Source organism: Acanthopagrus latus, chromosome 5 (genome assembly GCF_904848185.1).
Source record: "Acanthopagrus latus isolate v.2019 chromosome 5, fAcaLat1.1, whole genome shotgun sequence".
In the NCBI taxonomy this organism is placed as follows: domain Eukaryota; kingdom Metazoa; phylum Chordata; class Actinopteri; order Spariformes; family Sparidae; genus Acanthopagrus; species Acanthopagrus latus.
Genome location: NC_051043.1, coordinates 7665788 through 7681788, shown reverse-complemented (window position 1 = coordinate 7681788; position 16001 = coordinate 7665788). Strand labels below are relative to the sequence as shown.

The 16001-nt window shown below is 38.7% G+C and overlaps 1 protein-coding gene across 3 annotated transcripts; it reads right to left on the bottom strand.

Annotated features, from left to right (window-relative positions):
- Nucleotides 1–4191: 4191 nt before the first annotated feature.
- Nucleotides 4192–15044, bottom strand: kansl3 (KAT8 regulatory NSL complex subunit 3). Of its 3 annotated transcripts, XM_037098859.1 has the most exons (20): nt 14845–15043; nt 13615–13889; nt 13293–13463; nt 13078–13168; nt 12220–12405; nt 11968–12096; nt 11751–11867; nt 11544–11642; nt 10809–10880; nt 10637–10711; nt 10327–10484; nt 10129–10192; nt 9819–10007; nt 8830–8986; nt 8428–8505; nt 7936–8115; nt 7478–7565; nt 7138–7265; nt 6644–6750; nt 4192–5023 (listed from the first exon to the last, which is right to left on the bottom strand). In XM_037098859.1, exons 2-20 carry the CDS (start codon nt 13824–13826, stop codon nt 4787–4789), a joined length of 2538 nt encoding a protein of 845 aa, XP_036954754.1. In that variant the 5' UTR covers nt 13827–13889; nt 14845–15043; the 3' UTR covers nt 4192–4786. The 3 variants fall into 3 exon arrangements, with proteins under 3 accessions (XP_036954754.1, XP_036954755.1, XP_036954756.1); XM_037098860.1 differs by lacking the exon at nt 8428–8505 and having other exon boundaries at nt 14845–15040; XM_037098861.1 differs by lacking the exon at nt 7138–7265 and having other exon boundaries at nt 4888–5023; nt 14845–15044.
- Between the last annotated feature and the right edge of the window lie 957 nt (nt 15045–16001).

Here is a 16001-nt window from a genome sequence, read left to right as displayed (position 1 = left end):
CCTTCTAGATTAATATCTGTATTTAAACAGATGTACACATATACATATGGAATGTAACTAAGCACATCCACTCGAACATAGTCTTTAAGTATAATTTTAAGGTACTTGTGCTATACTTGAGTATATCCACTACATTTTGGACTCAAAGTTATTCCCTACATTTACTTATTTTTATTATATTTCACCTTTATTATTTCAAGTGCTTCTATGACCAAGGCACATTGTATATGCAAGTTTCCCCAAACTATCAAAAGCCAGGGTTCATGTATTTGATAAATAAAGATACTGGATAATTAAAGGTACTAGTTCCTTTGCAGACTGCATGCTGTGTCAGAGCCATGGTAGTGCATTTTTCAACTATTTTCTTTTCTCAGCCATCAGATGAAAACACAACTCTAGTACACAGTATATATGTACATACATGTAAATATATGTATAATTTATTTTTACTTGTAAGTACATTTAATATCAAACACTGTAAGAGTTTTACTAAAGCCCACCTTATTTGTACATTTGACTTTCACTTTTACCAAAGTCGTATTTTAACTTAATATTTTTTACTTTTACTCAAGTACGAATTCTCAGTAGATACTAGACACATGGTTTAAAGCATACATCATTATTATTATTATTATTATTATTGTTGTTGTTTTTGTTGGACAAACCTACCTGCCGCATACTGACTTGCACTGTTATTTTTTTTTTGCATCATTGATCTGCGTATATTCAGGACATATTTGGGTTAAAGCTTATGGTCCTAGTTTTAGTTAAAGGTAAATATCAACCCAAAAGAAATTTCTGAAAGAGGAGAAATTAACTCTCAGTTTCCATTCAATGTATCACACGCAAGTCAATTACTAGCTCTTAATCTGTGCTGGAGATTGGATGGAGAGACCTCAGCTGGATTGCTGCTGTTGATGGAAGACTACGCCAGCAGCTCTGTTGTTCTCTGTCTAACTCGTATCAGTTATTCTGTCCCTGCCTATTACATACAAAGTCTTGTTTATACAAGAGGGAAGAGACACACTCATCTTATCTCACTGCTGCCTATGGGTGGAATTTAAGACAGGATGTCTGCTGAGATGAGTGGGCTGTATTTATGCTGTTGCTGTAAACAGAGCAGTGTAAGTGCCTTCGATATATTATGAGTAAAAGGAGTTTCTCAACTTGCCTAATGCCAGTTCAAGACTTGAACAAACAGGTCCAAATATTTAGATTAGCGAACAGGAAACACAGTTGAGTGTTTTGAGGCAAATCAGTGTTTTTACTGAGGCAGTTTGACGCAAAATGTCCATATACAGGGAAGTGATGACAATGCAGATGGGAAATATTGCCTTATACAGTAGTTTAGATAGTGGAACATGAGGTTATAGAGGAAACAAACATAAAAAATATTGTTTATCCTAATTGTCAACATACATGACCTCCTCATCTGTTGCAGCTTTTTGAGAGCATGTTATTCAAACTGAGTCAACACCTAGCATGATTCATAATATACTGCAGTCACAGGATTATGACCAATCCTGACATTTAATTAGCATTGAAATTTAGTTCTTGCAATAACATATTTTAGGCCTGACATATGCTGAAATGAAACTGCTGCACACAATTCAACTATGATGTTGAAATACTGCAAAGAAGTGAATTACTGTGATAAACATAATCAAAGCCATGAAGAAAATTGTTTACACTCCCATTAATCATCTAATTCTGTGATAAATGAGATGCAAGATAGATAATGACAAAAGGGTATAAACTTAGTATACACTCAGAAAAGGAGTTTACTGCCAGCATAACAGTCAAGATATAGCTTCTGGTTTATCCTCACCATTTAAATTCCTCCTGAGAGGATAACATGTTGTTTATCTGGCTGTCAGAATTTGTACATTTAAAGTTAAAGGTGAAAGAAGAAAACACAGACTGTTGCACGAAGACCACCACTGCAGTGTTAGTAGAGTTCTTGCTGTCCATCTGTGCATAGAGGTTACGCATCACGGCGGCTCAGCCACAGCTGACAGTGACTGCCTGGCCTTTTCCACCCACCGCAGGGGAGCTCTCTGGAGGATGTGAGGCAGGTGTTGTGTGTGTGTTGTGGGTTGGTGTGCTCATCATTAAAGGGAGGGTACAGTCTCATCAGCAGGCTGTGGCTCCCAGATGCCTCTGGCCCGGCACCAGCTTACATCACGTGCATCAACGCAATGGCACCGAGATTTTCACTGCTGTAAGAGGGCAAAGTGGATTGAATGAACTCACAGTCCAGAAAATGTCATAACAAACCTACTGATGTTAAAACAAAAAAGGGCGGCTCCACAAACGTTACACATTTAAGTGTATTTACACGCAGAGCAGATACAACTGCATGTGAAAAAAACATTCAGCTCTTTCGTGCCTCCAAAGGAAGCTGCTTGTAATCTGAAGAATTGCCTCCAGTGATGTCACTCAGGTTGTATTGTGGGTATTGTAGGCACCAGGCTTTGAAAAATGGTCAACTGGTCTGCATTGTACCCCTGCAACACTGTTGGACTCTTGGACATTTTAAACAAACAGTTGAAATCAATCCAGCAGAACCAGAGAAATCACAACTTTTATTCAAAGGTTCATTCTGCCTTTTTAAAAAAACCTGGCACCTACATTACCCACTGTGCAACTCAATCACTGAGTGTCATCACTAAAACAAATTTATAAGATTACCTGCAGCTTCCTCTAGAGCCACTAAAGGACTTATACTACTTTTTTATTTCATTTCATATATACAGTAGTACTGGGACAGTTAATGTGGGACAGTTAATGTGTAAAAATGGTTGTTTCCCTTTAAGGACCGAGAAATGTCTGACTAACTTCTATGACTTGAGAAGTGACTGACAATAACCTCAGAGTGTGTGCAATCTTTTCAGTAAACATTTGAAGATATTTTCAGGTATATCAGATGAAAATGTTTAGAGATGCCGCTCCCTTTTGGTCTCCAATATGGATTAAAATAACGCTTGGCTCAAATTAATTTTCACTCTGTAATCATGTCAGATTTTTATGTAATTCCCTGATGATTATACATCAAAATATGCATTTAAACCCCAACAGTGATTAGTTTTAGCTTACTTGTCAAAATACTAAGACCATCTGTGAAAACATCTGCTTCATAAACAAGGATGTAATTAAAGTTAAAGCTGTTCACATTTGAAACTTGTAGTCAGCAAACAAAATGTAATCATATTATTGTGCTTCTGTTTGTACACTTCAGTGTGTGCATTTCATTTAATGCACATGAAGTTACAGAATACACATAAATGTTGGGTAGAGGATTACTATTTAGGCCAGGATATGCTTTTGATTTCTTAAACGATTACTATGAGGAAGAAGGCTCATAGAATGTCAAAAAAACAGCATTACAGCATTCTCATAAAACAACTGAGGTAGATGGGGGATTTAAAATGTTAAAAAAGAAAATAGACACCAAAAAACTATTGGAGAACACAGTATTTACAAGCTTTTTGTTCAGCTGTTTTCTTTGTTTTAAAACAAGTCCCATCGAGTTCAGTTATTTAGGAGAATGCTGCAGTGCTGTACAGGTGAACTTGTCTTTTGAGGCTTGTTTTCCCCACAAGAAAATGTGTTGCTCAGTAAGATACATTTCCTTGGGTTGTATGTGGGTATTGCGAAAGCAGAAAAGGCAAAAACACGAATCGACAAGTACAAGCCTCATATGCTATCACATAGGAGATAATAAGTAACCAAACAAAGCAAGTAAAGCGTACCCACATCAAGAGCCGTTAGACGCTTTAATGAGACACACCTTTGGCTCATGGGTGCGAGGCGGCGTCACAACCTCAGCAGCTTGGCTGAGAGATCCAACTCGACTTGGCTGTGCTCCTCGAAGAGTCACCGTTATTGCAGTGGGGGCTTTCTGCCCTACTGACACACAAACAAAACTGCTCAGCACTTACAGCTAGAAAATACACTAAAATGGACTTGAGCATTTGATTCTTGTCACAAACGCTGCCGCACATGTTGTGATGGAGGTCATCAGAATGACATTTTTACGTTTAGGTTAGCAAATTAAAAAAATAACAAGGTGTTGGACAATGAAAATAATGAGAAGCAAAAACAAATTTTATGTTTTAGTTAAATGAGAGTGGTGACAAATACAACTGATTCACACTAAAAGGGAAAAACAATACAGGAACAATGAAAACATGAGTTTGATTCCAGTCTTTATTGTAACAACAGGAACAGAGCTGGGGCAATGACATGTGATAATTTTATTGCTTCTCAACATGTTTCTGTTAAAAAGCTGGCATTCACACTAATGGATATTATAAGCATGTGTTTTAATGGAAGGATTTACAAAATGTTACAACACAAAGAGGCAAATGAAATAATTACAAGCATGACATGACTAACAAACAAATCTGACATACAAAAGCAGCCAGAGTAAACTTTTGGGTGTCTTAATAAAATTGGTCAAACTTAATTCACAATTCTTCTGTACCAAATGGTTTCATACATTTAAATTTTACATTTGCATTTATTTCTACATGAACATTATGTGTTGACCATATATTTCCCAAATGGCTCTTCCTGAACATGCTCTGTGCCGCTGATAGGCTCTCTGTTGCTGTATAGTTGCACATTTGACTTAAACCTCAACAGTCAGGTTCTCCCAGGCAAACTACCTACACATACGTCGACAGAGCTGCCCTCTAAGGTCCCGTTCTGCGGCTATCCTCCCTGGCCTACAGACATCCTGATCTACTGTTTCCCAAACAAAGGATGAATGAACCCTGGGCATTCAACGTGGCCGTCGTGTTTTGGCAGCTCGAGACATACCAGCGGTCTGATTGGTGATGTGTGCCAAGCCGGGCAAGCTGCTGGCAAGTTTGGCCAGTCCGCCATTGGTGAGCAGCTGGTGGATGGCGGTGGTTTTAGCCACTCCTCCTGTCGTGACCACAGGCACCGCTCGCAGCAGAGTACTGCTGCTAGTACCAACGGAGCTTAGGACCTGACCCTGAGGCTTGCCACAAACCGCCTGAGTGAGGAGAAGTCAAACAAATAGTGTGGTTCAGTCTTACATGTGCACAACAGACTGAAGATTCATGTCATCTTTAACTTCCATCAGTAAACATGTTGCATAGTCACATTTACCTGTACAGTTGACATTCAGCTGTGTTTCAATAGTCAACACTTATCGACATAAGAAGCATGAGCAAAACATTTGAAACCACAATGAGTGCATAACGGGTTGTCCCTACTGACTTGTTTCCTAACGGCCAATGCCCACACCACATACACACAGGTATTTTTGGAGAAGGGGTTTAAAAACAAAAACAATCTCTGTCCAGACAGGGTATTAGTACCGTTTCACAAATAATCTCCCTCCATACTAACAAATAACAATAATAATAACAAATTGTCTACACAGTGTTTGGTTGGTAGGTTAAAGAAAATTCTAGGGACATTTTTTACTTTTACACGCCATATGTGTGTTCCTTAAAAAGAAAAAAAATGAAAAGAAAAAAAAAAAAAAAAAAATATATATATATATATATATATATATATATATATACACACACACACACACACACACACACACACACACACACACACACACACACACACACACACACCATCTACAGCTGTTTCCCTCTTTTTTCCAGTATAAAATTCCTTAAATCAATATATATTCTCAAATACTGCAAAAAAAAAAACATTCTCCAAGTTCACATCTGCCAGTGCTGCCACGTACACCTGTGAGACCCAACCAAGAAGCAAGCGTGAGTGTCTGCATCATTGTTTCAAACAATCTCAATTTCTGCCAGTCCAGATGTAAACACTGACAACTAGAGCCTGCCTCATAAATTGGTTGGTCGATCTCATCAGCTGGTACTGACCTATTGCAGATACATATGTCTTTAAATTCATAATAATTACATTTTCGGTGAATTTTACTGTTTATGGACATTTTAGATGATCAAGTTTGTTTTTAAACTGCAAAGTATTGTACCTATTATCAAAGTATAATAACAGCATTAAAACTGTTATGATGGAATCTATTGCTTTGAAGTTCCAGAATATATTCAGAATATTTCAAGTTTAAAACAGCTGGACACAAGATGTCTCTACTCTCTGAAAAGTGCATTCTCAGTGTTGAGCACTGGAAGCTCCAAGTTTCCACATCAAATTTGTGAATGCTGAATATTGGACCATGATTAGCTTCCAAACTATTTTTGATGTCACAAATCATGATTCGACTTGAAATGTAATAGTTTCAGTAAGGATTTATTGTTGGGAGACTGTATTAGTTTTAGCTTAGTGGGGCTAACAAACAGGTAACTGAGAAAATCTAAAAGTCTGTGAATCTGATAATGGGAGTGTAAAACAAATCCCATTAGCAGACCTGGAACTTCCATTTTCAATACAACATCTGTAAAATGGAAAAGGCAAGAAATAAACTGTCTTTTAACCAATATATGTCAATAAAGACTAATTTATCTATTAAATCCATGAATTTGTTCACCCATACACATGGCTCAGGCTCAAACTGTTTTAACTTAGTAAATACTTCTTAACATTATTTTAAGAATAGTAAACACAATTCTTAATGACTGCACTGCAAATGACATTAATATGTAACATAACCAAGTGGTACCTGGGTGCTGCCTGTGTTTGATGCTGTTGAGGGCAAACTAGGAGCTTTGGTGACGATCTCCTGAAGGCTGAAACTTAGGCCTTGAAGCAGACTGCTGGCGGAAGGTGCTGCACACAAACACAAACACAGTGATCAATGGGGTTGAAATCAGTGCCAAAGATATACCGGTATTACACAAGTCTCATTTTTATAAAGTGCTTCCACCTCCCACCCCCCGCAGGCCTAAACTAGATGGACACAAGCACACAAACACAACATGTCCAAAGGGCAAGGTTTGGGGACATTAACAGACAGCGATGGCGCAAGAGGTGATCAATGATGATGTGTGCTTAAACATGTTGTCCTCACACACTGTTCTCATTCAGTGTTCAAGACTTTAACCTCACTCTACAAAGCGATTAGAACTGCGCTGTGTGTTGAGGTGACTGCGCACAGATTAGCTGCACAGTTTGAGAGTGCAAGCAGGCGTGCAGGGCAGGACAGGACAGAGATACCTTGGGCAGTAGCCGGAGCTTGCGCCTGGACTGGTGTGGAGGACCCTGACACCATGCAAGGCTGCACACTGTTGAATGAGCTGGAGCCTGGGGACAGGGCACCAGACATCTCTGAGAGACTACCAGACCTGCAGTGACAGACATAACCACCAATCTACTCAGGAGCTAACCCAGCAAGTGCTGTTTGGCCATCATTCCCAAACTCCGAGTACTCATCAATCCCTCTGCACCAGACACACTTTTGTCCAATAGGGCGGGAGTGGGTGTGGGTGCAGGCATGATTAGGGGTTTAAGCGCTCTATAGTCAATGTGCCTGTGTGAAGCAGGCAGGCTAGCTTACCGCTGGCCTGTAAGAAGTCCAGAGAGCTCCTTGGCTCCAGCCACAGTCTGTCCCACTGTCACTGTTAAGGGCTTCCCAGAAACACCAACTGCAAGGAAAAAGGATAATCATGATTGTTGGGTATTTAACTTGGAAGAGAAATACTCATATTACTTTTTCAATAGGTTTTCAAATGTCCTACTTTCACTTTAGCAAACAAAAACATGTTTTTCTTCTTATCATTCTATCTAGAGATCTAGATGACGGTCAGATGCTCAAAATTTCAGATTTCCCCCTCCTGTCTGCCCACAACTGATTTTATCTATCAGCCAGACAACAAGGAACAGTATCTTTTTACTCATCATATAACAAAAAACCCATGCAAGGTTTCTCTATGTGTAAAGAAAACAAAATACTCCAAAAACTACTGTCTATAACGGCACATGTAAGAAGGGGTGTCAGGATAGCAGGCTCTGTACCTTCCTGTGCAGCAGGGCTGATGGTGCCCCCTGCTGACTCGCTTTGGGAAACAATGGTGACTTTGATCTTGGCTCTTTTGGAGGCTTTGCTTGGCGTGGGACTAGGCGTCTGCCTTCTCTTGCCATGTGACCTCAGTTCATCTCTGTCCAGGCCCTCCATCTGATCACTGGTCACTGGCACTGCACCACACACACAAACAAAACAAGGACAAACACAAGCATGAACACCACAGATATTCACCAGGCCGCTGAGGTGACTTTGTTTACTGTTATCCTCCTGTGATCATTGAATTCAAATATTAAATTTGAAGGCAAATTTCTATTGCCCATCTTTTAACCTATTAAACCTATCTTTTGCCTATTAAATGTGCTCAGTAATATTTCAGTTTCAAGTAAGTTTTTTAGTATATGACATTCATGTAAAAGTAGGGCAATGGGAACAAGGACAGAAGTGAAGAGAGGAAAGAGAAAGAAGGAGGGACAGACACTTACCAAAAATACAAGGAGGGCTGCCAGGAGGAAGATTTTTCCTCACAAGCATGTTTTGTTTCATAAAAGCAGCGAACTGAGCTGGAATGAATTGGAAAAAAAGCCGGAAAGGAAAGTTGAAGGAAGAGAAGAGACAGAGGATGAGAAGAGAGTATTTCAGTCACGTTCCATCTTGCCCCCTCAGATGTCGTGACGTTGTTATCTCAAACTGTATTTGCAATCAGTATCTCACATACCACCAATGTCTGCCCAGCAGCATTCAGCAGAAGTTGAGGTGAATGACTCATTATAACAAGTTTACATAAAAAAGTGTGGAGAGCTGTGTACACACAGGTACCAAGACCACTGCACACGTGCAAGAGAACGTGAATATGCTCGTAGATAAATGTGTGGTGGTGAACTAACCTTGAGCCTGCTTGTGAGTAAGCATTGTGCCAGAGCGCTGCATGTGCGTCTTGAGGAGCTGTGTGGCTGTGATCAGACTGGACTTCTGAGCTGGAGACAGACCAGATGTCTTGGGTTTGGGACTTGAAGTGGGACTGCTACAGACACTAGACAGGTCCTGAGAACACAGGGAAGAGGAGAAACACCTGATAAGTAATGATACATTGTCAAGATTCAACATTCAAGGTGCAAGATGTTAATTTTCAGTCCAGCTGTACAAGTACACGTATGTGAAATTCTTTGTCAGAGAGAGTCAACTATAGAAATAATAAAATAAGTAAATATAACATATAAAGAAAATACATATAAGGAATGAAGTATTCATTTGACAGGATGCTTTCAGGGTTTCCTGCCTGTCAGACCTAAGAATCTGAAATATCTGGAAAATCTGTTATGTAAATGTTGGTTAAAATCAAAAGAGTGGAACTCAACTGTAAGGAAGTGCAGCACTTAAAACGATAGATATACCATTTATTAATGACAGATATTATAAAGTGCTTCTGAGACACTGTCAATGATATATAGTTAGTCTGCCATGACTGTCTCAATTCATAAAGCTGCCTTGCAGATGTTAATGCAGTAGCTCACATGAGTGGATGGTGTGAAAACATGTCAACTTCAACACTCTCATCTGGCAGGTCTGTTTTTTTTGCACTTGACAAAAATGAGGGAATGTGAAAACATGCCAGTGCCTTTTATGGAAGATGGCCACTTCACCCCCACTTCTCCATGATTTGACAGTCTAAAGCTGTCCCAAATCATTGGCATACATAAAAACAACAACGCAATCATAGATGTGATAAACTGTATTCAATTATTATTCCGTGTAAAAAATAATAATCTTCATCACACAGTGAATTAACAGATGCAGCCCTGGTGGTAATCTAAAGCCTAAAAATAAGTGACACCCTTTAAAATAATGTTGGTAATTGTAGCTGGTGTTAACTGACCTCTGAACCTGATGGTGAGATGGGAACTCTAAGTGCAGGTGAGGAAGGTCGTCCTCTCTCCATGTCAAAGGGAAGCTCGCGTCGAGGTCTTTTCTTCTTCTCTGTGTCCAGGTCCCTCATCTCCCCTGAGCCATGACTGTGGCCCTCAGCCCGTGTGAGGACACCTGACAAGAAGTCAGCTATCTCATCCTGCACATTAGCGAAGCAAGAAGAAGGAAAAAAACATCATTGGCATTTTTTGGCCACAGAAGATGCTGCAGAGTATGAGAAACACTTTAAACTGAGCATTTACAGTTAAGTAAGAACCAACCTGAATGCAGCGGTCCACCATGGTCTGCGTCAGTCCTTCTGATTTCATCTTTGCTGAATTGATTCTGTGGAGGGAGATGGTTTAGTGTTATCATCACAAGGGAAGGATATGAACATGATTACACTTTGCTGGAAAGAATATGATATTATATGATTTTTTTCCTTCTCCTTTACCCACTTATTCAAGGCTGTGACTGACCTGAGGTTGTCATCTGCTCCACCCACCATCACCATGCTGTTGTCTGCCCTCAACTTCTCTCTGAACTCTTCCATGCCTTCTATACTACACTGCAGAGCATTCTGGCCAATCACAAACAACACTGGGGTCTTCATGTCCAGCAGTGGGTCATCCACATCCTGAAGATCATTAACAATTTGTAAAATGACCTAAAGCTATTGTAACTTGAAGCCAAAGTTCAGTTTTCTTTGAAGAAAAAAATAAATTATAGAAGTATTATCATAAAAAAGGGAAAATACACATCAGTGGAAGATAATGCCTTAGCTCTTACCCCTCTTGGCCCGTTGACTGTTAGCAAGGGGAAGCCGAGACACACCACAGCGGTCAAATACTCCATTAGGGATACCTATAATTCATCAGTGTTAAATAATCAGTTGCATTTTATTAGGTCTGAAACCGTTTAACCTCACATTAGATTGCTGTGATGTCACAAGAGGTCTTACGTGACAAGCGATGAGAGCACCAGCGTTCCAGCCAACCAAAATAATGGGTTTGTGGGGGAAGTGACTGTGAACCTGGTGGTTAAAATCATGAAGCATAATCATTACAACTGCAGACAAATCACACACAAAATCAAATTTAGGACAAAACACAATCTGTTTTCAACACGACTCTATTGTTTCAATTGAAAATAATTCATTGGTAAAACGGCAACTTTATCCTCAGCTCAAACTTGATAAAGGCAAATGTTGCTGTCTAGTAAGGGCACACTGGTGAGTAGAGCTGCATGACATGCTCAAAGAAATTCTATCGTGCCTATCATGAGAAATATTACGATTATGACTCTTAATGAGTAAAAATGACAATTTAAATCTTTTTTATTTCACAGAAAAACTATTTCAATCATGATTATTATGACATGTGTTGGGGTCTGTACCAAACAGACATGTTGTCTTTCCTTGGGGTAAGAAGATTTGTAAGCCAAGGCATCTCTACTGAACTACAGTACTTCATAGTTCTGTTTCTGGCACATTTCACCTTTATGAAAAATTGCAGCCTCTTGCATTATGGCGAGTGACTTGGCTTATACTTTGAATACTTGTGCTACCCTAGAGTTGACACATCCTCATTTAAAAAAATATTACTCTTACACGTCCAAGGAATGAGTTAGTTTTGTTAAGAAGTTTTTTATGTAAAAAACACTTAATTTTCATACATTTCACAAAATCACATCCTACCTCCATGACCTTGGCCCTGACTGTGCCCAACATGTGCTCTAGGCACTGTGTGATGCCAATATTTGCGCTGCTATTGACATGACTGTGCACTGGAATGACCTGACAAAGAGAAAACATTGTTACATACACATAAAATAAAAAAAAAATTAATCATTATCATTAATTCATTAAAATTATTTGACAAATACAGATGGAACTGAGTGAGACCTTTCCCAAGCAAGAGAGCTGTGATTGCCAGAATCTCATTCGCCGTGAGGTAGAGAGGGCAGGATTGGTTGGGCTTGACGGTGCAATGAGGATCAGTGGGGATCCAGAAAGCTTGCTCTGAAAAGAAAAACAAACAGGGACCTCTCATCTTTAGCCACTACAGACCATGAAGGACAATTTGGAAAAAGTTTCTACAATAGACTGAGGGTGGTGTTACCGGTTTGTTTTGGGAAAGGACTCCTATGGCTGGGTCCCAGGGCCGTTTCAGTAGCAATGACAGAGCCTCTGCACTCGGTGCACCAGTCTTTGTCGTTGTCAGCAACATTCTGTCAATCAGCAAGGGCAACTTCCAAGACACAAAGAAGAATAGTAATAAATCTGCAATCCTAGATCTTACTGATATTGTTGCAGACATCTGACAGGAAATACAGATTCATTCTTATTCTTTATTTAATCAAACATGTCATACCTTGCTTTTGAGAGTTTGCAGCACATCCAGGTAAGCAGCGAGCATGGCAAGGCTCAAGGATTCAATCATGGTCGTGTGTAACCACTGTGTCAGTTTGGTGTCCCAGTTTACACTGGCTAATGCATGCCGCACCTTTCTGGCACACTTGTCCACAGCTATCCTTCGCAAAATTGGCTCATTGGAGGCCTAAGGGAAACAAGATCACACAGGACACCCTGTAATGTTTCAATAATGTAATATCTGAATAATCAACAGTTACACATATGCCTTCAAAGGATGACATCTGCCTCAACATGTCTGAAAATCAAAATAACTGAGGAGGTTCTTTTCAAATGATATTACATACTGGTTTATAAATAAACTCCCTATTTAATATATATATATATATATATATATATATATATATATATATATATATATATATATATATATATATATATATATATATATATATATACACACACACACATATATATACACATATATACACATACACATACATATATATATATATATATACACACATATATACACATACACATACATATATATATATATATACACACATATATATATACACATACACATATATATATATACACACATATATATATACACATACACATATATATATATATACACATACACATATATATATATACACATACACATATATATATATACACATACACATATATATATATATACACATACACATATATATATATATATATACACATACACATGATTTCAGAGGGCAATAAAGAACTGAACTGAGTTGTAATAAAACAGCTCATACATGGTGCTTAAAATTTAAAGCCATTGCATACAGAATAACATAAAAATAACACAACTTACATTTTCATTGGCCAGGCGGGCAAGTCTTTCTGCTTGCAGAGCTTTAAGGACTTTATTGAACAGTTTGTTCTGGGCCACAGACCAGCCAGTCCTGAAACAAAACAATGAATAATGTCAAAACAAGGCACTGTAACTGAAATACTTCTTTTGTTGATGAACAGGAGTATATATAATAAATGTGGATAAACAGTGGATTTTTCATGAGGTTTGATTACTTGTTTATGTGCTCCTCCCAGTCATCGGGGGGTGGAGGGCTCTCAGCAACCGTGCGAGCAAACAGTACATGCCGCTCACACTCCTTCATCACACTAAGAGCCTTCTGATTGTCATACAAAGGAACAGGTGTCGGTGTTACCGTTTCCACATCTATTAAAGAATCAGATTCTCTATGGACAAAAAAAGAAGATCAAATCAGAAAAGCATTTAGTGATCAAACTTATTCATTTTGCTAGAGCTGCACAGAGAGGGTTGGCTGATGACAACCCCATGCTGAAGTATGATCAGTTACAGATTATGATGAGGTGCTTTTTAACTCACGACAAAACTTCAGGCTGGCGACGAGGGGCAACAAACAGCGTCCTTGTTGGCCTTGCGCTGCTGGCATCTGGGTGGGCATTCCATGGCTTGGCATAGCTGTGGTCCAGAAACACCAGATCAAGCTCTCTCTCATGAGCAGACAGCTGGAAAAGCAAGGATGTGCCCATCTTCCGAGCTGATATCTGGAAGTCCTTATCCCCACCACGATGCATCCTCTTCCTGGGCCTCAAAGGACCCTGGGAAGGTCTCAACAACTTGTGTGGATTCAGACCCAACTGGTGAAGAAGAGTTAAAAAGTCACCTGTGATTAGTGTCGCCAAAAAAAAAATCAAACTATTAGCACACATTGATTCAGAACAATTTAAACCGTTTCCATTGTCATGTTTCACAGTATCTACCTGTACCAGTATCTACCTACCTGTATCACCTGTACTAGCTGCATTCTTTCTCACTCCTCTCCAACCAGGAGTTGAAACATCTCAGACTTGTTAAATGTGTCTTTTAACAAACATCTAAAATGGTGTGCCCCTCAATACTGTGTGAATTTCTCCATATGACAACAAATATTGATACTTATTATTATAGTTACACATTCCAGGACCACTACATGAAGCTGAAAAAATAACAACAAATTCCTTTCTTTGCCTTTCACGGAGGCACTTCAACCCTAAACTGTTAGCATGTCATGAGGAGTAACTTACAACACAACCTGTAGTAACATATGTCCAAAATAATTTGACGGGTCTGGACAAACTTTGTCAAGACTGACAATAATGGGGGCTATCCCATCTGGGGCTTGACTTTGGCATTTCTTATGCTTTCTTAATTCTGGGAAAATAATGGACATCATGCAGCATTTCCTGGAATGCATTTACTTGAACTGACTAATAACTAGTTAATTGATGAGGGCAATAATTGTTAGTTACGGCTACATGATGTGACGTTAAAGCATGCAGGTGCTTTGTCCACAGTGAGCACCACCCCATTACTACCCATTACGTACTGGTGTACGTTAGTATCATTCGGGTCGAAAACAACGTCAACTTTTATACCAGGCATTAACGGTTGCATAAAATAACCTAATTTATTTAGTTGTGAGCTCAATATTTATCTTTAATGTGAACGCTGTGTAAAGGGACTGACGTCTGTGGACTGGCCTAGCATGCTAGCATTAGCATAGCAAGCTAAAAGGCGAACCAAATGGCGCTATCGCTGATTTCCTCTGCTCACCTTTTCGCTCTTTTACTCCATGCTTGTCGAGACGGCTTAAACTCTTCTTTCATGCAAAATGAGATTTTATAAAATACGTTTTTCTCGGGCAGTTCCAGTGGTTACATAAACACAAATGTTTAGTACGTACGATCCTCACTTCCTTTTGTTGTGTGGTCGGTTGCCATACTGGCTCCGCGCCCCCCTTTTCGCTGTACTGAGAACAAGGATACATTCAGGAATACAGTTTTCGACCAAACTGGCAACCCTGTTTGTGGCGCGTCAGAGGGTGACGTAAAACATGGACTGGATCATTAGCCCCCCTGCAGAAGTAGACTACCCGATGTTAATTGGCCAGTGCCTCATCAGTGTGTTAAGAGTTGTCCTGTTAGTGCTGAATATTTTTTGTTTATATATCTTTATTTATTTATTCTATGTATTATACAATTACTATTTGATATTTAATTTCAAATATATGTGTAATTATTATTGTATTTTATTTATCATTCTGGTATAACACTCATTAAAAAAATTAATACATTTTTATTGCGTGTAACCTACATCACAATATTGTATTAGTCAATTTAATATGCTATTCCAGAAACTGAAACTGAACTTGAGATTTTGATCTTAATTTTAAGTGGCTTTGTTTAAAACAGTGTTTTTAGTTTTTGATTACGCTTTGTCCATGTAGCATGTGCATGTTAAAATTTTGTAGATGTTTCAAAACACAATCTATTTAAGCAAACACTGGTCTCAATTTGCTTAATTTAGGTAAATATAGAATATTTAGTGGTTGAAAATGGATGGATGAATTAAAAGAGAGACAGTTCCTCCATTTCTCTAAAATAAATGACTGGACTACCTGCCAAGACAGGTGTTATTGGTTAAGACTATTTTGAAACTTTTCACTTTATGCTTGAGTTCAATATATATATATAGTTCAATATATATATATATATAGTTCAATATATGTATATATATATATATATATATATATATATATATATATACACACACACACAAATATCTATACATCAGTCTATACATACATCTATACATTTATCTATTCATCAATCTATACTTTTATCTAAACATCTATCCCTGCATCCATCTACACATCCGTCAAACCATCTGCATGACATCACAGAAGTCCACAGTGAGGACAAGAGGGCAGC

What these genes read in the sequence shown, in the direction of transcription:
- kansl3 (XM_037098859.1), bottom strand. Translation starts at nt 13,826, where the DNA reads ATGCATCGTGGTGGGGATAAGGACTTCCAGATATCAGCTCGGAAGATG. An exon ending in TGGTGGACCGCTGCATTCAG is followed by an intron (nt 10,008 to 10,128) that starts GTTGGTTCTTAC and finishes GCTAATGTGCAG; the next exon opens with GATGAGATAGCTGACTTCTT. An exon ending in TACTCACAAGCAGGCTCAAG is followed by an intron (nt 8,506 to 8,829) that starts GTTAGTTCACCA and finishes AATTCATTCCAG; the next exon opens with CTCAGTTCGCTGCTTTTATG.